The sequence below is a fragment of the Chlorocebus sabaeus genome, chromosome 19, assembly GCF_047675955.1.
Source record: "Chlorocebus sabaeus isolate Y175 chromosome 19, mChlSab1.0.hap1, whole genome shotgun sequence".
NCBI classification, from domain to species: Eukaryota; Metazoa; Chordata; class Mammalia; order Primates; family Cercopithecidae; genus Chlorocebus; species Chlorocebus sabaeus.
In genome coordinates this window covers 32,579,540-32,605,639 of record NC_132922.1, presented here as the reverse complement: position 1 = coordinate 32,605,639, position 26,100 = coordinate 32,579,540, and the positions used below count along the sequence as shown (strand labels likewise).

Here is a 26,100-nt window from a genome sequence, read left to right as displayed (position 1 = left end):
ACCCTCCAGCCTTTCCTGGTCCCAGGATGCCGTCACTGCCATCTGCACGGGGCCCCCATCCAAGCCCCAGGGCATGCGGACCACACCCAGCCTGCTTTGTGGGGCTGGGGCTGGAGAGCGTGGGAGAAGGCCCGGGGTGCAGTGTGCGCCTGCCGCAGCCTGGTCAGTGTCCTGTGGGAACCACTAGGAGGCGCCTGATGCAGGTCACTGGGGTAGAGGACTCAGGGCAGCAGGAATGGCCTGAGGAGGAGCCCCGGGGGAAGGCATGCCAGGCCCACGTAGAGAACTTGGCCTCTGCATCTGCATGAGTCCCCTCCGTGCTGGCCTGGGCCCATGGGCCCTGCTGGGTCCTTGTGGAGTCAGGGTTGGGGGTGTCCAGGTCTGCACAGGGCCTGGCCTCCAGGAGCAGATGATGCTGGAAGCCAGAGTCTGGGGTGCGACTTCTCTGACCCTGTCTGAGCCACTCCCTCTTTGCTGCCCAGAGCTGACCCAGTGTGAGGGCAAGGGCTGTCAGCTGCAGAACAGTGGTTTATTGACCAGGCAGGGCCTCCCCAGCCCGGCCTCTGCTCCCCGAGGGGCTCGGGTGTGTGGGCTGGCCCTGGCAGAAGGCGGACAATCCTCTAGGCCCAAGGACATGGGGGTCACAGAGGTGGGGGCCTTGGGCCCACACATCCGGGGAGAGTTCCCAACCGTTCCCTGCAGCTATCCCAGGCAGGTAGCAGGTTCGGCCCACACCTGAGTGCCCAGACCCTGGGCAGGGCTGGGAGGCACCTGACCCCACCTCCAGCAGCTCTGCAAGTGTGGAGTGAAAAAAGGTGAGTCTATGTGAGGATGGGGTTGGTTACAACTGTGGTGACAGCCTGGGGTGGGGGCGGGGGGGCCTGGAGGCCGAGGGTGGGCTGGCGGGTGCTAGGCAGGGCGACCGAAGAGGTTGCCAGTTCGGAGCCGCCGCAAGAGCTCCAGCCACAGCAGCTGCCGCTCCCGACGGGCGCCCTTCATGAGGCTGCTGTTCTCCAGGGCGCGGCGGGACAAGTAGGGCAGCACCTCCATCACAGGGCCGTAGGGCACGTACTTGTACACGGGGTAGCCGGCCTGGCCTGCAAGGGGGCAGATACACCATGAGGTCCAGGCCCAGCACCGCACCCCATCACACCAGGGAGGGCCCCACTCACCCAGCGGGAAGCTGATCTGGTCACACATGCCTAGCAGCTGTCCAAAGTATACCTGGTGGTCAGCGGGATGCAGGCACAGCTCCTCCATCCTATGCAAGTGGAGCCAGGAGCTGAGGGCCAGCTCCAGGACACTGTCCCGGTGCAGGGGTACAGGGCTCCTGTCCCAGCTCTGAGCCCGTCCTACTACCCCAGATCCCCCATCGACACTCTCCAGACTTCATCCCCTGCAAGGTGGGGCTGGGGTATGGGCTCTGCCCGGCCCTGCCCCAGTGAGGCCTCTTTCCAGCAGGACTCTGCTGGGCTGCCCTACTCTTCTCCCTGGGGAGGCCTCAGCCCTTAGCCAACAAGGTCCTCCTCCTGCTTGCCCCACCCTCCCCTCTGCCACCTCTCCTCTACCTCCCTTCCTGGAGGTGCGGCCCTTCCTGGGGCCCTGACCCACCCAGCAGCCTGCCCCACAGGGCAGGGAAGCTCCTCCGCTCTCCTGCCATCCCTTCCTCAAGCCCCTCCAGGGTTCTGTGGTATGACTGGTCTCCGGCCCTGCCGTCGCCCTCTGTGGGCTGCTCCTCTGCCCTATCCCCACAGCTGCTCTGTCCCACACAGCTGCCACCAGCCCCCGAGTCCTCGGAAGGCGGCTGCTCTGAACCGAGATATGCTGCACGTGTCACATACACATGGGATTTAGGAGACTTTGTAGAAACATAATACTCAATGCCGCGTTGCTTTTCTAAAAGCAGCTGGAATACGATTTGAAGTAATATTTTGTATATTTTGGGTTCATTAAAATATATTCTTGAAATTCATTTTCTTTTTTAATGTGGCTACTAAAGACTTTTACAGATGTGGCTTGTATTATATATCTTAGCACTGCTCAGATATTGGGGTGGGGCCCTCAACTCTGTCCTGTCTTCACACCACCCCTGACAGGGTCTTACAAAGATTCTCAGGGTTTGAAATATCCATGCAGTGACAGTTCTCACATTTCATCTCCAGCTTCCTATATCCAGGTATCCTGACTTAGCCGGTCTGCACAGCACTGGGGCCCCCACCCTGGGCCGAGTTCTGCCTGCTCCTCACACATCACCTGGGTGACTGGCGGGGCCTGTGCTGTGCTTCCCACTCCCTCCCCTCCCCTGTTCTCCACCCGCCCCAGCCCTGGCTCCCAGAGTACCCATCAGCCAGAGGCCCTTTCCCTCCATCCCTGGGCTGGGCTCCAGTGTCGGGACCACCCAGTCTAAAGCAGGCACCCATCTCTGCCACATCGCCCTGGTCTCCATCGAATGTCTCCCTCAACCCCAGGACAAGAACCCGAGAGCCGGGCTGCCACTGCTGGCTGCCCCCTCCCCTGTGGTGTGCACGGCCTCTGCCATGTGACTGCAGCTTCTCCCAGCGCAGGGCAGCAGCTCACTCTGCCTGGCATCTGGGCTTGGCCTCATGAGGCACTTTGGCCAACAGGGAGGTACCAAAGGTGACACAAGCAGAGGCTTGCCCTCTACAGGCCTTCTGGAAGCCTGAGCCCACCACATGCCCAAGCCTGGGCTGGCATGTGAGACACTGGACCTGGGTACAGCCTCCTTTACTGCCCCAGCCATGAATGAACTCATTAGGCCCCACCGGCCCCAGATCACAGACGCAGGAGGGACACAGGCACGGCCAGCAGCAGAAGCACCAGCTGAGCCAGCCCGCCCAGGCCTACAGAACATGCCACTGCTTCAGCCTCTAAGTTTGGGGCTGGTTGGTTCCTCGGCCAAAGCCAACTCGGGTTGTTTGAGGGTGGGTGGTGTGGCAGTCTGGGCCCGGCATAGGACACAGCAGCTGCCATAGTCTAGAAGCACTTACTCAGGGGAGGGGACCCCAGCTCCCCAGAGCTCCCCAGCCACCCACAGCAGGGGCACAGAGCTGAAGCCTGCAGGGGTCCAGCCTCAGGCGGGGTTGTGAGCATGGCATTGGGGGAACCTGGCACAGGGCCCTTGGGGCCATGAGGAGAGAGCCCGGCTGCCACTCAGGGGAGGGGGAAGCTCTGTCCAGTGGGGAAGCCACTGCCACAGCAAGACAGTGGGGACACACAGGTGCCGGGGGGAAGCTGGAGAGAGGAAGCCCTGCTGAGGGCAGGCTGTCCTTTTGGAGTTGGATGGTGATGTGTCTAGTCAGGCTGTGAGCCCACCAGCATTGAGAGTCCACCCAGAGGCCGGGAGTCCTGATTACAAGCTGAGAGGACCCACCAGCTCCCGAGTGCCAGCTCCTGCTGGCCGCCAAGCCTGTGCGTGTGGAGAAAGTGAGTCTGTCCCATCACCGACACATCTGTGACAATTAGCAGAGGGTCAGGGCACAAAAGCGGGTGTGCTGCGATTTCAGGCCATGAAAAAGCAGCAGCATCGTGAACAAAGGCCGAATGTGGACATAACTGAATGATTTCAGAGCCGTGAGTCAGCTCCCCGAGCAGCACCAGGATGTGTCCTGTTGGCTGCAGCCCTGGCCCCAAGCCTGGCCCTGTGGCTTCACAGCTCCTTGGGGAGCCCCCTCGTGCCACAAGCCCTGGATCTGGAACACCCTGCCCTGCTGTGGAGTGGAGCCCCTGCTCAGCTCCTAGGAAGGTGAGAGCCAGCGAGGCCACTGCCCAGGCCCCCGAGGGTTCTAGGGGTCCCATCCCTGGGAAAGCAGAATCTGGGAGGGGCGGGGGACCTAGGACCCCATTGTGTGCATGGCTTGGGCTAAGGCATGAGATAAGACCGGGGTGACAGTACTGGAATATCCAAGAACTGACTTCACCTAACTGCTGCATTTGACTTGTTAGAATTCTACCAAAGTTGTGCTCCATGGGACACATGTTTAAATGGAAAACAGACCGTTACATTCCAGATGTAGTTCAAATGTTAAGGGAACTGCTTATAAATGAGGCGGCGCTGTGGAGGCCTCCTGAGGGACTGGGCTCCAGCACTGCATCTGTACCTTTCAGGAGCCTTCCGAATCCCCTAATGAAACTTAGGTTTTTACTTTGGAAGTTTAATAAGTCAGATGTTAATTTTTTAAAGTCTGGGTACAGTGGCTGACACTTGTAATCCCAGCACTTTGGGAGGCCAAGAAGGGAGAATCACTTGAGGCCAGGAGTTTGAGACCAACATAGTGAAACCCTGTCTCTGCTAAAAATAGAAAAAATTAGCCAGGCATGGTGGTGCACACTTGTAATCCCAGCCACTTGGGAGGCTGAGGCATAAGGAATTGCTTGAACTTGGGAGGCGGAGGTTGCAGTGAGCCGAGACCACGCCACTGCACTCCAGCCGAGGTGACAGAGCGAGATTCTATTTCAAAAAAAGATGTTAATTTAAAAAACCAACGTAACTGCAAAGAACCTTGGTGCTGTCACAGTCCGACGTCCAGAACGCCGGCAGACCGGGACTGCAGGGCACTGAAGCTGCCCTCCAGCTCCTTTCACCAACCTTTCCCCACAACTGCCCGCCTGCACCCAGCAGGTTGCTCTGCCCACCCTGAGCTCTGCACTGCTGCCACCTCTCCCCAACCAGAGGAGCCAACGGCTCGGGTGGGGTGACGGTGCAGGGTGGGGCGCACCTACCTGCGAAGTGTGAAGCGCACTGTGTCCTCATTGTGGGAGGCCACCATCACCTTGGCCTTGGCGTTGTGCTTCAGCTCCTCCAGCACGTAGTCCAGGCACCTGTGGAGAGTGCCATGTGAGCCCAGTTCCAGCCTGTGGTCGCCTGCGCCTCTCATTACCAGCGCACAGAGAGGAGGCCGAGGGCAGGCCCAGGGCCATCCAGTGAGCTGGCTCTTTCCAAGGGTGTCCACAGGATCCCACAGGATCAGGAGGAACAGGAGCAGCATCTGCCCCTCCCAGCACCTCATGAAAAAGAAAGACCAGCAACCAAGAAGAAGTGAGCGATGTCTGGGACCAGACAATTCACACAGAACCAGCTGGGGTGCAGCGTCCCTGCATCGAACGTGCCGTGACGCTGGGGACCAGCCCAAACATGGCCGTGAGCCTCATGACAGACACAGCTTTGCTTCTGGGGAGGGATCCTACAATGCCCCCCGGCCCTGCAAGGAAATAAGAGGGAAGCAGGTCCCTGTAGGGCACAGTGGGGGTGGGCAAACCGGTGCACCAGGAAGCCCGAGCAGTACCGCCCTCCTGCAGCGAGGACACAGCAGCCTTGACCATGCGCACATTCTCTCTGACCAGCAATTCCATTTCCCGGAACCTAGGACGGCTGCGTCCTCAGACACAAAACCCCTGATGGCCCATGTGTACCACAGAGGGTGACGGTGTGTCCAGCGAGTCCCTGTTACAATAAGCAGACTGAACCCAGTAAGATCAAAGATACCAGACACACAGCCCCGGGCACCCCATGCTGGCTGGTAACAGCGCCACTCTGCAAGCCCACACAAGGGGACCCAGATGGAACGCGAAATGAAAAGCACATTGGGCAGAGAACACACTACAACGCAAACAACAATGGCGGAGATGTGTGCGCTGCGGCACGAGGGGCACGGCGGCGGCAGGAGGGGAGCTGCAGCCAACCAGGAGACACCTGGGGTCTCTGAATTTGCAGCACACACGCCTCTAAGAGGAAAAGCCCATGGCTGGCCAGCCTGTGCTACATGAAAAGATCACCAGGAAACTAGAGCAGTAAAAGCAGGTGCAGAACAGCTGATGGGCGATCCCACTGTGTGAACTGAAAAGCAAACAGGCTGAGCCTGCGGGGTGGGGAGGGCCAGGTGCTCATGCACATCTCTGGATCTAAGTGTCTGCAGGAGCCGGCTCAGGGAACTGTGGCCTATTTTGCTTTGTTCAATGGGCTTTTCTATATTTGTAAAAGAATAACCTTAATGTTTTTGAAAAAGCAACACATGACACAAAAGCAGAGGAAATACCAGTTCTGACCTGGGGACATATGAGGCTGCCACTCCTGCTGGTGTCTTCTGGCCCCAGCAGGGTGGGACAGGGTCAGTCTCCAAGCCTCTCCCTCAGGCTCAGTTTCTTGACGCCCTGCCCTGGGAAGATGGAGGCGCGGGAGAGCTGCGCACCTGTGGTACATGGCATTGGTGGCCTCGTACGTGGGGTTGATGGGGTCCTCATAGCCGATCTCTGCCGCACGGGCTCGCTCCTGGGCCAGGTATGCGCCCCGCACCAGCTTGGCCCCAAAACACCAGCACTCACGGCGAGCCAGCTCCACGCCCAGGGTCACATTGTCATAGGCATCCTGTGGGGCCAGGGCCAAAAGTCGCAGGGAGCCTGGGCAAGCCCAAGTGACAGCAGGATGGGGCCTTCCTGGGCCCAGGTGCAGTCACCAGGGCTGGGCAGCAGCTGCCTGGGGAGGTGCAGCTCAGGGCACCTGGAGCAGGTGTGGGTGAGGATCTGTCCCCAAGGAGCAATGGCAATGGGGACATCTGCAGCCTCCTGTGTGGCCCGTGGACAGCTCTGTGGGGGCAGCCCAGGCACCAGCAGCCATCATATGCCCTAGACTCCCAGGCTGACTGGGGGACGGGTGCCTACTTCAGGCTCCTGCCTGGACCCCTCCCCATGCCACCCTGTGTCCTCCGGGCACATGGCTCACCCCTGAGAGCTCTGAACCTGTTAACATCCCTGAGCAGTTTGGGGCCCACAGGCTGGGGTGGGCTCCCTGAATACATGTGACATCCTGGGTGAGTGTTTCCGGAGAGGGCCCAAACTTTCATCCGGTTCTTAGGGGCATTGAACTGAAACACGCAGGAGGAAATGGTCGTGTGGCACCTTCCACGTTTGGGGTGTCGGGCACATCTAGTGGACCCTCATAGAGATCGCTGTCTTCCTCCTGCTCGTTAGACACTCGGCGGGTTCCGAGAACCACAGGAGAGGCTGCGGGCAGCGGGCCCTTCTTCCTACTCTGAGGCAGTCACCCGGCCTCGGCCTCCTCTGCAGGCCTGGCTGTGGCCACCACCTAAGGGGCTCTTTTCTGGACCCTGGGGCCCGCCCTGGGTGAGCTGTGCTGCAGAAGACCCCAGCAATCCCTTGGGGGCACGGCCCACTCCCTCCTCCATCCCGTGAGCTCCCTGGTGGGTGCTGAGTGTAGATCCAGGCAAATGCCAGGGAGCTCAGATGAGAGGAGCCCCTCCTGTGGGGTCTCCAAGCCCCAAGGCAGGCAGGGAGGGGCTGAGCGGGGAGCTTGCCTTGAGGTAGCACTGGTACGTGTTGAAGATGAGCGGCTTCTCCACATTGAACTTGCGCTGCATCTCCAGCGTCAGGCGGCTGATGGCCGGCTGGAAGTAGGTCTGCTCGGCGTCCACCATCAGCCGCACGCCCACCTCTGTGGCTTTCTGAGAGGTGCAGAGGGAGGGGCAGTGGGAGCAACTGTTGCTCAGGTGAGGCAGGTGCCCTCTTCTGCACCAGTCCCAGGTCCCCAAGGCCCCAGCCTTCTGCCTGAGCAGGGCAGCTCACCTTGGCCAGGACATCCATCCGCTGTAGCATCCTCGTCATCTGTAGCTCCTCCTCCTCAGTGAACCGGGACAGCAGGGGCTCCAGCTGTCCTGTCTGGGGGTGCAGCACACGGTCAGGCCACAAGCGAGTGCTGGAAAGTGCCACCCTGAGGCCCAGGCTAAACCTTTCTCAGTATTCCCAGCCCACGGGAACCCTCTGACCCGCCCATGCAGGGCCGGGAGGGCCACCTGGACACAGCAACACGCAGCCAGTGCACTGCCCTACGTGGGGCCTGGTGGCACTATGAGGGAGCTCATTGGCCATGTCAGTGGGCCCCAGGCTCAGTCCAGGCCTGCACCCCAACGTGTGTACTGTAACAGCCTCCCCAGTTCCCACAGAGGCCCCACTGTTGTGGGAGGGCCCCCTGCAGCTCCCATGTGACACTGAGGAAGTGAACACTGACCACCCAATCGTCAAACAGAAGGGCTCCGCCTGGAGCAGGGAGAGGACCCAGGAGGAGGAACCCCTGGCTACAGGCTGACAGGGCGGTCATGCAGCACATGCTGACACATGGTTGGGGACCAGGGCAACCTCCAGGATGAGGCCTTCAAGGAGCTGGTGCTCAGAGGCCATGGGGACCCATCCTGCAGGGCCTCCCGCTCACCCCTTTGCTGCCCCAGCAGCCTTGCCTCACTGAGCACACACAGTACCGCTCTAGCCCTTGCTACACCATGCTAAAGTCTCCAGCAGGTGGCCTTGGTGTGCAGCCGCTCTGTACACACTGCGCCCCGAGGCTCTGGGTCGAGGTCTCTAAGTTTGAGGCTGGGCCCTCAGTGGACTGGGGCTGGATGTGTCACGGAAAAGCTGCCTCTGCAGCATGTTTTCTGAAGGTGCTTCTGTTCTTTCTTCGAATCCCAGCTTAGGCTGTGGTTTCAAGCATTCTGCCAGGTCCTGGGCCCCCCTCCCACAGGCAGATGAGTCTCATTCCTCTCCCCGCTGTACACAGGCTGGCCTGGTGACATGCTTCTAACACACAGAACTCGGCAGAAAAGACACCGTGTGACTTTTGAGGCGAGGCAGGAAAAGGTCACCCAGCTTCTGCCTGGCTCTCACGTCTCAGGGGACACTGGCCCTTAGAGCCCAGCTGCCGTGTTGGGAAAAAGCCCAAGCCACAGCCAGCACCAACTTCCAGACATGCGAGTGGGCGCCTCCACCAGGTCCCAGCCCACCACTCTGTGAGCACAGCTACCCAGGAGACCCCAAGGGAGGACTGCCCGGCTGAGCCCCATCAACCCCAGAACCATGAGGGAGAAGCAGAGTGACTGCTGCATTTTTTTTTTTTTTTTGAGACGGAGTCTCATTCTGTCACCCAGGCTGGAGTGCAGCGGCCGGATCTCAGCTCACTGCAAGCTCCGCCTCCCAGGTTTACACCATTCTCCTGCCTCAGCCTCCTGAGTAGCTGGGACTGCAGGCGCCCGCCACCACGCCCGGCTAGTTTTTTTTTTTGTATTTTTTTAGTAGAGACGGGGTTTCACGGGGTTAGCCAGGATGGTCTCGATCTCCTGACCTCGTGATCCGCCCGTCTCGGCCTCCCAAAGTACTGGGATTACAGGCTTGAGCCACCGCGCCCGGCCGACTGCTGCATTTCAGGCCTCTGAAGTTTGGGGTGACCTGATGCAAAAGACAGATGACTTGGGGAAGGCCCCCAGAACCCCTCTCCTTGTGGTGTCTTAAGGCTCTGCGTGGGTCTCTTTCCCACCAAGCACTCTGTGGACATGTGTGGGTTTGTTTCCTTCCCCCTGGACCATAGGGGGTCTGTGGGGCCATAGTGTGCAGTGATCTTGGTCATGTTAAGTTCCCAGGGTGGGCAACAAGAGACACGCATGGCAGGCTGAACTCCCTTCTCAGCCCAGCGCCCTGCTGAGCGGGGCCTCACCGAGGAGCGGAGGTGTTACCTGTGTGTTGGGGACCACCAGGTGCTTGGAGAGCTTGGTCCTGCTGTCGATGAGGCTGCCCCAGTCCAGCAGGTCCACGGTGCTGAGGGAGGAGGCGCATCAGCAGAGGGGCGACCCCACCTGTGGGTGCTGGGGTCGGGTGGGGGATCCAGGCCCAAACCTGTCCGTTCACCAACCACCACAAAACCCACCTCAGTGTGCAGTTTTAAAAGACAGAGAAGGCTGAGTCAGGAGAATGGCGTGAACCCAGGAGGCAGAGCTTACAGTGAGCACAGATCGCGCCACTGCACTCCAGCCTGGGCGACAGAGTGAGACTCTGTCTCGGGGGGGAAAAAAAAAAAAAGACAGAGAAAATGTAAATACTGTTCTCTGTTTAAAAATTTAAAACCTGTGGCGTGCAGTGGCTCAAACTTGTAATCCCAGCACTTTGGGAGGCTACGGTGGGCAGGTCACTTGAGCCCAGGAGTTTGAAACCAGCCTGGGCAACATGGTGAGACCTGGTCTCCATAAAAAATTAATTAATTAAAGTAATTTAAAACCAAAACACAAACAGTCCTGTATCTAGGCGGCTCTGAAAACACTGAGTACCCTAGGGCTGTTTTGGGCTTGTGGAGGGGCCGAGCATAGGCAGCCAGGCAGGAGGTGGACACAGCTCCAGGGGCCAGGCAGGACACAGTGGGCAAGGCTGCCAGTATGTGAGGGGACGGCTCACTACTGCACCACCCCAGTCACCTCCCCACTTCAACTGGGGGCTCCTGGTGACCTCGGTCCCAGCCCCTGACCCCAAGGATGGGGCGTGGGGCTCTGATCCTTCACCTGCCAGCGTGGGCTCCAGGGGACCTGAGAGTGCCACCTTTGCTCTGGACCCAGATAATTCTATAAAGAGCCCTCTATGGGGGCCTCAGGGACCTGAGGTCATCAAGTCCTGCTGTGTGAAAAGCAGCTCCTTCAGCACTGTCATCCCAAGGCCCACCCTCTCAGGCAGGGCAGCCAGGACTGGGAGACGCCGCTGGGGCTTGGCTGGAACCATGGCTGATGCTCGTGTCCTCTCAGCCTGGGAGCTGTTCTCACCCAGACACTCCCAGGGTCTCCGCCGTGAACCAGTCCTCAATCTCAGCCCTGGATGCGATGCCCATCTTTGCAACACTTTCCTTGAAAAGTGAGAAGGCCTGGATCAGCCCCATTCGTTCACATTTTATCCTTCCCCCACCCATTGGCCTCTGGTGCTGTTTCTGGCTTTATTACATCATTAGCGAGAACGGGATCCATTTCTGGTTTGTTTCTACTGGATGGACAAGTCTACTCCCACCGCGCTGCTGATGCTCGCCCATGCCAGCATCTCCCCGCTCTGTTCAGCGTCCCTCCGACCTCCTCCTCCCCACAAGGCCAACCCCAGCAGCTGCAGAGTGAGCCACATGCCCTGGATGAGGTCCCCAAACCACCTCAGACCACTGCCCACCATGCCCCCTGTGCGCCCCCACGGTGCCCACCCCTGCACAAGCCCCGGGAGTGGGGGAGGGGAGGGCTGCCCCACCTGCAGCGCGGCCACCTCCAGCTTGGTGTCCATGGCAGCCAGGCCCGCCTGCCCTTGCTCCGCAGCCATTTGGTGAAAGAAGCGTCTCCACTTGGTCAGCACCTCTGAGAACTGCAGCTGCAAACACAGGCCTGAATGCCATCTGCACATGCCCCTGCCCGCCCCAGTCCCCCACGCAGCCCCTGTGGCCAGCTCAGGCCTCTAAGGCACAGGCACCTGTGCTTTCAGTGGATGCCCACAGCTGCCCTGAGGACTCGCACAGCACCAGACTCTGCAGGTGGAAGGTTCTAGCACTTACCAGAAACTGGGGTCTCCCCAGTGCCGTGAGCTTAATGGCTATGAAGCCGTCATCGCTGACTCTACCTGTCAGAAGCCACAGGAAAAGCCGTGACGGCCCTGAGAGGTGCACGGAGGCAGTGCAGGGTGGGACAGGGAGGGCTGGGACCTCACCAGCCTACAGCAGGCTCCTGACCCCACCCCACCCCACCCATGAAGTCCCCACACATGGCTCTCTAGAGGTCCTGTAGAGATGGAAGGGGGCTCCGTGGCGGGGTTTCTGTTTGCCATGAAGGTGCGGGACAGCAGTGGGCACAGGAGCTGCCTGTCCCCTGCCAAGCAGCCCCCACAGGCTCTCTGCCTCGGTTTCCTCCCCTGTGCCACCAGCACCACAGGCTGCTCACCCGTGGGTCACAGGATCCAGAAACACCGAGCATGGCTAAGACAGAGACACCCCAGCGAGGCCCCCTTGCTCACACCTCTGCCCCAGAGCCAGGGTCTCCCAGGCACCTCTGATGTTCCTGCCCCCACAGAGCCAGCCCGCAGTCCCACCCGGTCCTCCAGGCCGACCCTCCTGCAGCATTCTTGCCCCTGACACTTCTTTCCAAGCAACCAGAAATGTTCCTTTAAAGTGAAAGCAGATCTTACCATCTCATCTTGTTTAATGTCACCCCAATGCAGGGCCTTCCCCTTCCATCTGCCCCGGGAGAACAGGCAATGGGTGAGAAGACGCCCCTCACCCTGATGGCCCAGCATTCAGTTGGCCACTCTGAACCCCAGCCCCAGTCAGGAGGCGGCTTCCAAGCACTGCTCGGAAGGGCCAGGTGCAGTGGTATGCACCTGTAATCCCAGCACTTTGGGAGGCCCAAGTGGAAGGTTCACTTGAGCCCAGGAGTTTGAGACTAGCCTGGGCAACATGGCTGGTCTCAAAATATGAAAAAATATGAAAATTAGCTGGGTGTGGTAGTGTGCGCCTGTCATCCCAGCACTTTGGGAGGCCAAGGTGGGGGGATCACTTGAGCCCAGGAGGAGTTCCAGGCTAGCCAGGGCAACATAGTGAGATCTCTTTTTTTTTTTTTTTTTTTGAGATGGAGTCACTCTGTCGCCCAGGCTGGAGTGCAGTGGCCCAATCTCGGCTCACTGCAACCTCTGCTTCCTGGATTCAAGTGATTCTCCTGTCTCAGCCTCCCAAGTAGCTGGGATTACAGGCACCTGCTGCCATTCCTGGCTAATGTTTTGTATTTTAGTAGAGACAGGGTTTCACCATGTTGCCCAGGCTGGTCTTTAACTCCTGACCTCGGGCAATCCACCCACCTTGGCCTCCCAAAGTACTGGGATTACAGGCGTGAGCCACCGTGCCTGGGTGTAAGACCTCCTCTTTACACAAATAATAACAAAAACAAAAACTTGGCCCGGTGTGGCGGCGTGCACCTGTAGACCCATTTACTCAAGAGGCTGAGGTGGGAGGATGGCTTGAGCCCAGGAGGTCTAGGCTGCAGTGAGCTATGATCACACCACTGCACTCCAGCGTGGGCAACAGAGCAAGACCCAGTCTCATTTGAAACAAACAAACAAAAACATAAACAGGCCTGGGAGCTGCTGCCCCTGACGGAGGGCTGCTGGGGCCAGCATGGGGCTGTGCAGGGTCAGGTGTTTCTAACACTGAAGGACACTGGGCTTTGGTGACCTCCGGCTTCTCTAGCCCTGGAAGCACCTGCTTCCCCCATCTCTGGCCCCCAGAGGCTGTGTCAGGGAGGGATTCCCAGGCAGAAGATGCGGCACCAGCTCCCTGAACGGAACCTCCATCCTGGGCTAAGGGTGGCTCGGCAGCTGACATGGACCAACTTCCTGCAGCTCCTGGTCCTGGCCCTGAGCCAGGGAGAAGGGTGGGGAGCATGAGGTGGGATCAGGGAACAGGGGGCTGGGGTGGGGCAGGAGATGCCTTCTGGGAGGCAGTGGGACCCCTCAGGAAGGGGCCGAACAGTGAGGCACCCAAGTGTGACCAGAACCCAGCCCTCTGGCTCCTGCCCCAGCTTGGCGTTCACCCACCAGCACCTCCATGAGCCCGGGGGTCCACTCAGGCTGGGACATGGCGGGGGTATAGCTAGCAAAGAGAGGGCCCCACCTGAGGCTTCGATGCAGCGCAAGAATGTCTCCATGTGGCTGTCGCACTTGGCCTCGTTGGCATAGAAGTAGGTGCGGGCACTGATGACGCCACTCCTGCGGTCCCCGAAGGCCCGGTGAGCCTGGTATTGCTTATCTCGCTTATTTGTCCCTGGAATGGTGAACGCACGGCCTGAGCACAGCTCCAAACACCCACTCCCAGCGCCCACACGCCAAGGCCCCAGGACCCCTGCCCTCAGGAGGGCTCCAAGCGTAGTGGCCATGCCAGCCTGGCCCGGGCACTGTGCTGCCCCATGGTTCCCATCCCCAAACCCTGTCTGCACTGCAGCTCTTCCACCTGGAGTGCAGCATCCCCCTGGCTAAACCTCCTCATGAGGCCAGGACAGCAGAGCCTCCTCAACAAAAGTCTGGGTCCACCAGGAGGCCATCAAAAAGCAGCAAGGAATCTCTTTCCCCAGACGCTTGCGAGTATGTCAGAGCCCAGAGCGACAGAGCAGGTGCCCCGGACACAGGAAGGGCCCTGGACATAGGGAGGATCCCGGACTCTGACATCACCCCAAGGCCCACTTGTGCTCCAGCCTAGACTCTCCTAGAAACCAGGGGGTGCGTGGAGTGGGGAGGGCGTCTGTTCACGTGCGGCGGCCTGTCACTCACCGCTGCCATCCCTCTCCGCAGCTGAGGTGCAGGACCTGTGGGAAGGAGGGGGAAGGCAAAGGTCATTGTCACACCACCTGAGCCTCAGGTGACAGGCAAGTTCCCACTGAGGCTGCACAGAGGGCCCCACCACAACCCCGGTGGAGGGTAGATTCCAAGGTGCAGCCCCAGCCCTGCCCCAGCCTGGGGAGAACACCTGGGCCTGGGAGGGGCAGCACTTTATGGGGCTGTTGTGTCCCAAGGGCTCAGGAAGCCCAGGGCTCCTTGTGGGTGGAGAAATCAGAACGATATGCCTGAGTTCTCAGAACAGCCCAGGCCTTGCAGCAAGTTCTTGAATAAAGGTAGTGACCTGGTTCCAAGTAAGGGCTGAGAGGAACTGGAGGCGGGAAGGCACCAGCACACAGAGATCCCTAAATCCCCAACGAGGCCCCCTTACTCAGGCCTCTGTCCCAGAGCCGGGGTCTCCCAGGCACCCCTGATGCAAGTGCAGGCTCCTGCCCCCACACAGCCAGCCCGCAGTCCCGCCCTGTCCTCCAGGCCGGCTCTCCTGTAGCATTCTTGCCCCTGACACTTCTTTTCCAAGCAACAACCAGAAATGTTCCTTTAAAGTGAAAGCAGATCTTACCATCTCATCTTGTTTAATGCCACCCCGCTCCAGGTTCCCATCATTTCCCAGTAATACCCAAAATCCCGGGCCCCTGGCATGGGAACCTCAAGACCAGTGAGGCCAGGATGCTGGCTGTCCCCCGCTAGGCTGGCCACACTCTGCCCAGCCAAGCCCCTGTCCTTCCTGCAGGTGCCTCTCCATCCCCGTCTGGCCCGCACCCCCATTCCCACTGGCCCCTCCGTCCCCTAGGGTACGTGGCTCCCCTCCCCCACCAGCCCTGCACCCCTGCCAGAGCCACTGTGAACACCCTCCTCTTCCTCCTCCTTACACCACAGTCTGCTTCCTGGCACGTGGTTTCGGTGCTGTGTCATTAGGGCTAGCAAGAGTTGCTGTGGCTGTGAAGTCTACTGTGACAGAGTGACGATGGTCTCTCCCTGGCCCCGGGAGCAGCTCTGTGGTCATCTGACTTTATATTCAAAGCCTGATTAAGTCAGTGACCACGGGGAGAGGTTGGCTGCATGACCAACAGCATCCAGAGCCTTCCTGAAGCTCCCCAGAGGTGCTCGGACCCTCGGGGGCAGCTCTGTCCACACTCACAGGAAAGGACAGGGTGCCCCTTGGGTGCCGGGAAGGGTAAAGGCAGAGCAGTGGTCAGTGAGCCGCATCCCACAGGCCTCTACATCAAGGGGCCTCAGCTGCCTGCTTCCACCTTCCACCTGCTCAAGGAGCAAACCCTGGGCCAGGAGCCCCCACCAGGAGGCCTTCCCTCCCACCCGCTCCTGGGCTGCCCCACATGGGCCAGGGACTCCTCATGTGCCTCCAGGTCCTCTAAGGCTGCAGCCTAGAGGTGGGAGCCGGCAGACATGCGCTGGCCGCCTTGTGCTGACAGATGTGACAGAAGAAGGTGGAATGTCATCTTGTGACTAGGGAACAGGCAGGCAGCACGTGACCCCCTGCCTTCAACAGGGAGCTCCCGGGTCCCTGGCTTGGGAACCTCAAGACCAGTCGTGAGGTCAGTCCCAGGACTTTCTTTTTTTTTCTTTTTTTTTTTTTTTTTTGAGACGGAGTCTCGCTGTGTCGCCCAGGCTGGAGTGCAGTGGCCGGATCTCGGCTCACTGCAAGCTCCGCCTCCCGGGTTTAGGCCATTCTCCTGCCTCAGCCTCCCGAGTAACTGGGACTACAGGCGCCTGCCACCTCACCCAGCTAGTTTTTTTGTATTTTTTTTTTTTTAGTAGAGACAGGGTTTCTTTTTTCTTTTTTTTTTTTGAGACGGAGTCTCGCTCTGTCGCCCAGGCTGGAGTGCAGTGGCCGGATCTCAGCTCACTGCAAGCTCCGCCTCCCGGGTTCCCACCATTCTCCTGCCTCAGCCTCCCGAGTAGCTGGGACTACAGGCGCCCGCCGCCTCACCCGGCTAGTTTTTTGTATTTTTTAGTAGAGACGGGGTTTCACCGTGTTCGCCAGGATGGTCTCGATCTCCTGACCTCGTGATCCGCCCGTCTCGGCCTCCCAAAGTGCTGGGATTACAGGCTTGAGCCACCGCACCCGGCGAGACAGGGTTTCACAGTGTTAGCCAGGATGGTCTCGATCTCCTGACCTCGTGATCCGCCCGTCTCAGCCTCCCAAAGTGCTGGGATTACAGGCTTGAGCCACCGCGCCCGGCCTGTCCCAGGACTTTCACACCGAGGTTCGGGTACAACCAGGCAAAAGCCATCTCCAAGGGGGACTCACTCTGCCAAGGCTGGGGCGGCAGCCAGAGCCCCGCCCAGGGTAGAAACCCTCATGGCAAGGAACAGCAGACAGTGAGGATGGGGCCTCAGGGGCCTCCATGACCCTGATGAGAAGATCCCATCTTGAAACCACACAGCCCACAGTTGGGATAACACGAGCCTTAACCAGACAGGTGTCTGCCTGTGAGGCAGCCTGCCTTCATGAAACAGGATCGTTATCTGACAGGTCCCCGGGCAGACGAGTTCCGGCTAAGCATTCCCACAGCTGTTGTGTTCATCCTCCGAGGTGAGCCCGGCAGGAGAGGCTGGGGAAGCCAGGGCCGCTCCCTCTCCTGCTCTGACACGCTCAGAGGCAGAACACCAGAGGCTGCCCCTGTTTCCCTCCGTGAACCTCCAGAGCACAGACCAGGCTGACACAGCCAAGCACAGTGGCCAAGATGACCACATAGCATGTGCAGTGGCCAGAGGGGCAACCAGGTCTCAGAGTGGACAGCTACGTGGCAAGGACAGGGCCACACTCTCCAACAGGCATCATGGGTTAGTCACAAGGAGACACAAATGGTGGTTCCCAGGCAGGTCAGGGTCCTGTTTCCACTGGAGGGGAGGAAGAACACACCCTCAGAGCAGCTGATTCAGAACTGCCGGTGCCACATGGGAAATCTGGCTTTCCCCACCTGGGACGCTCAAGGCACCACAGGGAAGAGGGGGGCACGTGGCACTGGCAACCGTGGGGTGTTAGAGGAGGAAGGGTGAACTGGTGGATGTGAGGCCCTGATCAGGGTGGGGACCACATCCCAATGACTGCTTAAAGCTGGGACCCGCCTTGTGCTCCCCCAGCCCCACCCCTCATCATGCCCAGGGCATAGTCTATGGAAGGGCACATGATCACACACATGGGCACGGCCCGGGATACAGAGAAGGGAAGAGCAACAAGGGGACATGGGGCAGAGGAGGACAAGCACGAGTCCCCAGGGGGTCTTCCGAGACAGCAGGAAGACCCTGACTACCCCTTCAGCCTCTACCGAGCTCAGCTCTGGGTATTTGTTCCTGGGGACGTGATGCCTGTTTGAAACAAGCAGAGCATGGGGGTCCACGCCCTGCCCTTGCCCAACTCTCCCCTGGAGGAAAGCCTGGCAAGCCCCTTCCTACCTGTACCCCCTTCCCCAGCTCCCCCAGTCCCTGCCTCCTCAGCCCCTCACTCAGGACACACACTGCACACATATCCCAAGTGAGCTGCCCCGGCCTGGAGACCAAGGCCCAGACCCCGCCTCCAGCCAGCCCTGGGCCTGCACAGCCCAACCGATGCCCCCATCCACCCGCTAGGTGTCCCCTCACAGCCCAATCGTCAGGAAGATGCTTGACCCCTTCCCCATCCCTAAGACCTCAGCCTGCTTAGGGTATCCCTGGGACTTCTCTCCTGGGATCAGGTGGGGCCCTGGCCTCTGGGAAGCATGGTCCCACCCCTCCTCTGTGTGGGCGCTGCTGTCCTGCACCTCCAGAATCCCACCTCCTCCTTTGTGCTCCAGAGCACTGCTGGGACTCGCTTTGCCATGCACTCAGACGCCTCCATCCTCCCTGGGCCTCTCACGGTTAGGCCAGTACCACCCGCCATGGCCTTCATGTGGGGCGGTGGCCTCAGCGTCTCTCCCCAGAGTAGAGCCCATGGCCCTTGTGACAGGAAGGTAGGTTAGGAATACAGATCTTTCAGCAGTTCCCTGCACTAGGGTCTGCATAACTAGTCATTCCCGGCCAGGCAGGCCATGCTGCCGTGTGGACATCAGACCAGTGTTTGCAGACCCAGCCCTATCCCCAGCCCCTCTGAAGGCACAGAGGACAGGAAGGAACCCTGTTCACTTCCTAGAGCTGGAGCAGGGCCCCTGCAGACAGCAGCCACCAGCAGCAAGAGAGGTGCAGCCCTTGCAGGGCAAGGGACTCAGGCTCCTAAGGGCACGGGTGCCCAGCTCCCTGGCAGAGTGCAGGCCAGCACACCTCCAGACACACAGCCTGCAGGGCAGGGAGGAAGCCAGGCAGGACCACCCTGGGAAAGGAGTCTTTTCATACCAGAGGTGCCTGAGAAGAAAACCCCATTGTGAAACCAAGTCCCCACCCAGACTCCTTCTGAGAACACACAGGCCATTGGTTATTCAGCAGGCAGCTCAGCAAAGGTTGCAGCCAAGGGCTCGGGCAGCTGTGAGGCCCACAGGGCCTGCTAGGAACACAGTGGGGTGCTGGGGCTGGAGCACCCCACCTTCAAAACAGCCAATCGCAAGGCAGGGGCTGGGCTTCTCTCTCCGGGCAACTGGCAGCCGGCATGCTAAGGCAAAGCACAGACATTCCGTTCCCAGGGCTGGAGGCCTCATGTGACTGCCTTTCCCTCCCCTTCTCAGGCCAGCCACCAGGGAGGGGCATACCAAACAAGACCTGACAAGGTCCACAGAGGGATTGTCCCAAGCCTCATGTGGGTCAGGCTCAGCTGCTGTCTGGGTGCAGGGGACCCAAATACATAAGGAGACATAGGGAGATTCATCTTTACAAAAAAATTTTTTTAATTAGCCAGATATGGTGGTGCATGCCTATGGTCCCAGCTACTTAGGGAGCTCAGATGGGAGGATCACTTGAGCCCGGAAGGTTGAGGCCGCAGTGAACCATGGCACCACTGCACTCCAGCCTGGGCAACACAGCAAGACCCTACTTTTAAAAAAATGACTGAAAGAAATCAAAACAAGAATAGTATTTTGTGACACAAGAAAATTACATGAAATTGTAATTACTATGGCTCTACTGAGGCAGAGTGAAGCCGCTGTGGCAGGGAGGGTCTGGCCCAAGACTGAGAGTCTATGCCACCTGGCTCTTTACACAAACATTTCCTGACCCGATGGAGGAGGCTCTGCTACAGCGTCTCTTCTGCAGGGATTCCTGACCTACAGGCAGGTCCCACTGCCTGACCCTTGCCTGGCCTCAGCCTGCCCTGCAGGTGTGGAAACTTCTAGACCTGGCCCCTCCCCCTGTGTCAGTGGAGAAGGGAATTGAAGCCAGGAGCAGAGTGGCCGGCCGGCCTGGAGGTCACTAACCCAACACAGAGCCCCTTCCCTGGGCAGTGAGTGTAGAGGGCAGTTGGTACCACCGGGACCCGCCCTCCTGGGCATCAGGACAGAACAAGACCATGTTTCTCTCCACTTCCTGGAGCAGTCCCTGGCTCATGGGAGATCCAGGCAAGACCAACCACTCTTTGAAGAGTGCTTGGTCCATATGCTGGTGCCTGTGCCCCTCCAGGTGGTGGGCTAGATAGGGCCAAGGGCCATTCTGTGCTCGGCTTCCTCAGGCCTCACGCACACCAGGCCTCCCACGAAAGCTGAGAGGCGGTCATCTACGTGAAGCAAAAATGCAAGAACTCCAGGCAGAACCCAGGAGGGTCGTCGGTAGTTGGGCTGACCAAGCTCTCCTAGGCTTTGCCTCCACCCAGCTGAGGCTGAAGCCCAGCAGCTGGACACGTCCCACCTGCTCCCACTGGGTGCTCCCAGGTCATGATCAGAATGCCCGCAGACACCGGGCAGGCCTTACTCCATCTCCTTGTGCTCTGCCTCCTCGGGGCTCAGGTCCTCCTCCACCCCGTAGTCCAGAATGGCACCGACACCGAAGGCCCTGTTGTGCCGAAGCAGGGGCTGGATGGACTCCTGGTCCTCGCCGGCTACAAAATGCCCATAGAAGGTCATCTTCATGAGCTTGTTGAATAGCCTCTGCCCTAGAAGTTTCCTGGCAACATACAGCAGCTGAAAGGCAAAGGGAAGCCGCTGTCCTGGGCTGCTCGAACTCCCCTTCCCCAAGCAGGGCCCCGCTGCTCATCCCTGACCACAACACTTAACCCCAGCCGTGGGTCCCTGATATGGTCTCTTGGTGATTGGGCTTCCAGGGTCGATTTCACGGTGAAGACCAGCCAAAGCCGCTTGCTTCTCCACTCTGTCCATCACTCCAGTTCCCATCCAGAACAAAGAGACCACAGGAGGTCCCGCCTGCTTGGCCTGGGCACACTGTTCCCACCGGGACTCTGCCCCTTCAGGGCCCCACCCATGATCACTCCAGTGGCACACAGTGGGTGCCTGACCACTGCTTGGTGGAGAAAAAGGAGAATGGCCGGCCTCTGTGGGGACAGCAGCGGGCATTGTGAGACCATCCTCTGTATCCACATCTTGGCAGTTCTGCGGGGGAAGAGGAGGATCTAACTTGACTTTCTAGTACTTGACTGCCCAGATTTTTCAATGTTTTGTTTCCTCTTATCCCAAGTCCCTAAAACAGTGTGACTGGCACGAGGCCGGCCCCTGAATGGATGCTAAATAACAAACGTGTGAAACTCAGGCTGAGTCTGTGTCCAGCTGGAGGGAAGCATGCCCTGGCGACAAGGACAATGAGCTAGGTGACAGTCCACAGAGGCCTGTGAGATGACTCCCTCCCCATGACCCATAGGCTCTGCAGGGTCATCTGGGGCTCACCAGCCACTCTGATGGATGCTGCCCGGGAACTGCTTGGCTGTCTCCTCCAATCATATTTCACCACATCGCTCATTCACATGTCCCAAGCTCCCACGCACCAAGCACCTTTTACACACTGGAAACAACCAAAGGAAACTGACCAGGATCTCACATCCTGGTGGTAAACGAACCCCAAAGGGGAAGGAGGGACTCTGCCTGTCACTCAGAACAGGGGTTGGGGCAGTGCCTGCAGGGTGGGCAGGGGTGTTTACTAACCTAGACCCAGGAGTGGGGCTTGCCAAGGCAAGGAGATGGCATGGAGAACTGGGGGAGCTCCAGCACGGGAGACAGCCAGGGCAGAAAAGACAGGGACAACAAGAGGCTACTGGGAGAGGAAGGCCGAGTGTGATACTCAGAAGCACACCTCTGCCCCGTGTCTGCCACCCCTGCCGTCTCAGCACCGACACAGGAAGAGCCTGGGATTTCTAAAACTCGATGGAAACTAGAACTCCTTTTTTGTGGGGAGCATCTCTTGAAACCATAGTTTCAGGAACAACTTCTAGTCTAAGCAAAAGCATTAGCGAGTCAAACACTTATACCCAAGCCAGCCCTGAGCACCCACACACCTGCCCACAGGCAGACATGGCCCCACAGCCTTACTCTGAACATTGGTGCCCCATGGAGATGCCTCCTGACCATCACTCCTGGGCACGCCATGGGGCAGCCCCAAGGACCAGGGTTTCCCAGGCACTCACCCCTGCCTTCCTGCAGCCTCCACACAGAATCTGACTTTACTGCATTTTGTTCATAAAGAGGATTAGAAACTGGAAAATGAACGTGCTGACATGTTCTCCGTCTCCCACTGAGCCTGAGCCGGGAGCCAGGCCTCATTCCTGCCGGCAGCACCCAGGGATAGCTGGGAGAACAGGATGGGTCTGAAATATATCAAAGAGCACCCAAGTGGCAGGCGGGGCAGAACTGGGGACCTGAAAACCATCACTAGGCTCATCCACATCCGCTCTGAGAGCACCATCAGAAACCCAACAGGAGGGAGGGTGGGCAGCTGTCTGCTGCAGGGGCTGGCACAATTGCCTCACAGGGCCACGCAGTCTCTCTCTACCTAACCGCTCGCCTCTGCACAGCCAGCACTAAATGAAGAGGCGGGAGCCAGGCTGCACTGGTTCCAGGGATGCTTCTTCAAAAGATCGGGGGCTGAGGGACTGGGTCCGGGCTGAGGCTGAAAGCTCCCTGCACAGGGCTACAGAAGCACACAGGCAGGGCCAGCAAGTTTATTTGTTTGTTTGTTTATTTATTTATTTATTTTTAGAGGCAGGGTCTCACTCCTGGGCTCAAGTGACACTCCTGTCTCAGTCTCCAGAGTAGTTGGGACTAAAGGCATGCACCACCAGCTCAACTAACTTTTTCTTTTTTTTTTTTTTTTGAGGCAGAGTTTTGCTCTGTTGCCCAGGCTGGAGTGCAGTAGCAAAGTCTCGGCTCACTGCAACCTCCACCTCCCAGGTTCAAGCGATTCTCCCCCCTCAGCCTCCCAAGTAGCAGAGATTACAGGTGCCCACCACCACGCCCGGCTAATTTTTATATTTTTTAGTAGAGATTGGGGTTTCTCCATGTTGACCAGGCTGGTCTTGAACTCCTAACTTCAGGTGATCCACCCGTCTCGGCCTCCCAAAGTGTTGGGATTACAGGTGTGAGCCACCGCGCCCGGCCCCTGCTAACTTTTAAAAATATTTTGTAGAGACAGGGTTTCACAATGTTGCTCAGGCTGGTCTTGAACTCCTGGCCTTAAGTGGTCCTCCTGCCTTGACCTCCTGAAGTGCTGGAATTATAGGCATGAGCCACCATGCCCAGCCTAGGGCTGGTATGAGCAGAGCAAAGCAACCACTGTAACACCATCCTGGTGTCACTGATGCCCCCGCATGGCACTACCTGAGACGAGGGCAGCCCCACATCTTCAGGTGAGGAGGGTCTTCGAGGATTTAGAAACCTGCACCAGTAACACATACACTTGTACCCTCTGTGAAAGACTCGATCAGATGTGTGCAGAGCAACACTGGTAGAGCCAGTTCTCTCCCCTCCCCCCCTTAGGGAACCACCGTCACCATGGGTCCTGTCCCTTCTGTGTGGGCGCACACCTAACCTCAGTGCTGTTGTTATGGAAATCCCGGGACTTTCCTAAACCCTCCTCAAAAAGCCCTGCTTTCAGGCAAGGGCGGGCCCCAACGCTGTCCACATCCAAGGCAGCAGCTCAAAGACCAATTCCTGCAACCTGACACTCCTGTGGCAGGTGTGATGGCCCCACTGCCCCGGTGCCTCACAGACCTGTGCTGGCTCAGCAGAAGGAATCTCCCCACAGCCACAGCCCAGAGGGTGAGGGCAGGCCCCCCTGCTCTGGCCTACCCACAGGACCAGGTTCTAGTGAGCAGCTCACAGGCCCAGGACCTGGCCTCTGCCTTCTTCCAGTGCTGAGGCTGCCAACACCCACGAGACCACTAACAAGATAACAGCACAGACCCCACCGAGGGGCTTCCCAGAGCACAGGCAGGACCCTAGGGGAGCCTGGGAGAGGTCGCCTCTGGATGCCCTGCCTCTTCCAGGTACCCACAGCACCATCCCTGAGCCCTGGCATTTGCCTTAAGAAGGCACCCAAGGGACGGCGGAGCCGACACGTTCCTCCCACAGTCACGGAACAGCACCTGGCATTCCCCTCAGCGGACTGGGCACCAAACCCCACACCCAGCTCTTCTGGCTTCTCTGTGCAACAACTAGTCTAGACAAGAAAGCTTAGGGCTGTGCCTAGAGAAACCTGACCTGGTGCCTTCCTAGCCCTCTCTCCATCTCGGCCACAAGGTGGGCACAGCTTCTGCACAGCTGGCCCCAGCTGCCACCTAGGATGCCCGTCCTTGCCCTGGGCAGGGACCTGTAACTCGCCACTCCCTCCCCTGGCATTCCTGCCCTGCTGCCTCCTCCTCCTACTGCAGCACCACCAGCACTGGCTGCTCTTTCTGGATGCCCCTTAGATGTGGGCACTCCCCAAAGCCTCCACATCACCGTCCCTCCCCCTGCCAGTTCCTCTACCTGGGATGTCCCTTCTCACCTTCCTGTTCTCCACGGCCACGGCTTGACCTTAAGGCATCTTTATGCACACAAGCACAGAAATGGCCTCTCAGAGGCCACCGTCTGTCCAATTCAGCTCCTTCTTCCTCCACCATCCTCCACACTCCCGCCACCACTGGTCCTCGGCTGACCGTGGCGCTCCCCATGGGATTCGGGCCAACAGCATCTGACTCTGATTTCGTGGACTTCTGCCCTCACCTCGCATTCGCCGAGGCCTCACCTAAGCTCAAGTGTGGCTCAGTGCTTCTCATCTCACACCACTCCCCGCCTTCCCCCGCCTCCCGGTGAGGCCAGGGTTGCAGCCCCCGACACAGTCTCACCTGAGAAATCAACACCACCAGAACCCCGGCGCCAACAAAGGGAACGAAACTTGCAAACTCTTCCCAGGGTCACCTGGAGATAATCCTCATCTCTAATACCCCTAGGCCGATGCGGCTACAACAGTGTTCTGCTTGTTGCCCCCGCCCCCACCCCCACCCCCACCAAAAGTCCTCACACTTTTTAAAGTTACCATGGGTGAGTTCAAAGCTGGGCGTTTGAGGAGCTTCTCATTTTTCCCCAACAGTGTGCTCAGAGTGGCCCTGTCTGGGAAGCGGCTGGGTCCCGTGGATTTAACTCTGGAGTCCTACACCAGGCTTCTCTTGTGGCAACATGAAGAATACTCCATTTTTAATTCCAAGTGATAACTCTGTATTCCCACAAGTGGTATATATATCGTAAATATTAAAACGATCATTGTTTTTAGTTGGTAGACATCGACAAGTAGGAAAATTTACGAGGTTCGAAAGGCACTGCAGGAAACGCCTCCCTTCCTGGCTTCCCTCGCTCCAGGAGATGCTTGGGAGGCACCCCTTTCACGCCAGGAAGCTCCGTAAAGGCTCCCGGGACCGGCAGAAGCCCCGCGCCCCCGCCTGCACCCCGCGCACCTGCTCGTGGCGCGCCAGCAGCGCGGGCCAGGCGCACAAGCGCAGCACCAGCAGGCTGCGCGCCAGCTCCCAGGTTCGCCGGCTGCGGTACGCCTCCTGCGCGTTGCCGAAGTCCACGGCGGGCACCGGTGGGCGCACTGCCTTGGCCGACCCACGTCCCGGCAGGGCTCCTGGGCCCGCGGCGGGCTGCTCGCGGACGGCCGGCGCCGTGGACAGTGGGGCGAAGCGGGGAATGTAGGGGCGCAGCGCGGGTAGGACGCGCCTCAGAGCCATGGCGGGAGGCCGGTACTGGCCCGGGCCGCTTAAGTATGCGCTGTTGGTCCCGCCCCGCCCCGTCCCGCCCTTCCTCGCCTCGCCCCGCCCCGCCCCGCCTGGTCCCGGAGGCCTCGCCCGATATTCCTGACAAATGCCAAAGGCTTAGACTTCACAAGCACGCTGGCACTTCATTTATATGGTGGGGACCCTCTACCGGCAGTGCTGAGGCCAAGGCCCACTGGCTTCCCAAGGCCTCTGCTCCTGCTCTCCATGAAGACAACAACAGAGTGAGACCCTGTCTCAAAACAAAACAAAAGAAAAATCATGTATTTTCATATAGCTAGAAGATTATTGAGTGTTCGTAATGCAAAGAAATGATCAATGTTTCAGATGACAGCTATGCTAATTACCCTCATCTGATCACTATACATTGCATGTATAGAAACATCACTTCATACCCTACAAATACGTACAATTATTATGTGTCAACTAAAAAATAAAAATAGCCGAGTGTGGTGGCTCACGCCTATAATCCCAGCACTTTGGGAGGCCAAAGCAGGAGGATCACTTGAGCCCAGGAGGGCCAGACCAGTCTGGGCAACATAATAAGACCTCATCTCTACAAAAAAAGACCAAATTAATCAGGCATGGTGGTGTGTGTCTGTAATCCCAGCTACTCAGGAGGCTGAAGTGAGGGGATTGCTTGAGCCCAGGAGGTCGAAGCTACAGTGAGCTATGATCATGCCACTGCACTCCAGCCTGGGCAATGGAAGGAAACCCTATCTCAAAAATAAAAGTGATTTTTGTTTTGTTTTGTTTTGAGACAGAGTCTTGCTCTGTTGCCCAGGCTGGACTTCAGGGGCGAGAGC

At 58.7% G+C, this 26,100-nt stretch overlaps 1 protein-coding gene across 2 annotated transcripts; it reads right to left on the bottom strand.

Annotated features, from left to right (window-relative positions):
- Window positions 1-668: 668 nt before the first annotated feature.
- Window positions 669-25,255, bottom strand: PRODH (proline dehydrogenase 1). Of its 2 annotated transcripts, XM_073007038.1 has the most exons (14): window positions 24,977-25,255; window positions 20,014-20,222; window positions 14,119-14,153; window positions 13,466-13,615; window positions 11,363-11,427; window positions 11,065-11,181; window positions 10,602-10,681; window positions 9,531-9,612; window positions 7,597-7,689; window positions 7,329-7,475; window positions 6,207-6,382; window positions 4,741-4,839; window positions 1,173-1,261; window positions 669-1,097 (listed from the first exon to the last, which is right to left on the bottom strand). In XM_073007038.1, exons 1-14 carry the CDS (start codon window positions 25,247-25,249, stop codon window positions 910-912), a joined length of 1,803 nt encoding a protein of 600 aa, XP_072863139.1. In that variant the 5' UTR covers window positions 25,250-25,255; the 3' UTR covers window positions 669-909. The 2 variants fall into 2 exon arrangements, with proteins under 2 accessions (XP_072863139.1, XP_072863140.1); XM_073007039.1 differs by lacking the exons at window positions 1,173-1,261; window positions 24,977-25,255 and adding an exon at window positions 24,562-24,954.
- Between the last annotated feature and the right edge of the window lie 845 nt (window positions 25,256-26,100).

Coding starts and splice junctions, on each gene's coding strand:
- PRODH (XM_073007038.1), bottom strand. CDS start 25,249: ATGGCTCTGAGGCGCGTCCTACCCGCGCTGCGCCCCTACATTCCCCGC. Junction 20,223..24,976: donor TGCTGGCGCGCCACGAGCAG/GTGCGCGGGGTG, acceptor TTTGCCTTTCAG/CTGCTGTATGTTGCCAGGAA. Junction 1,262..4,740: donor GTGCGCTTCACACTTCGCAG/GTAGGTGCGCCC, acceptor CCACTTGCATAG/GATGGAGGAGCTGTGCCTGC.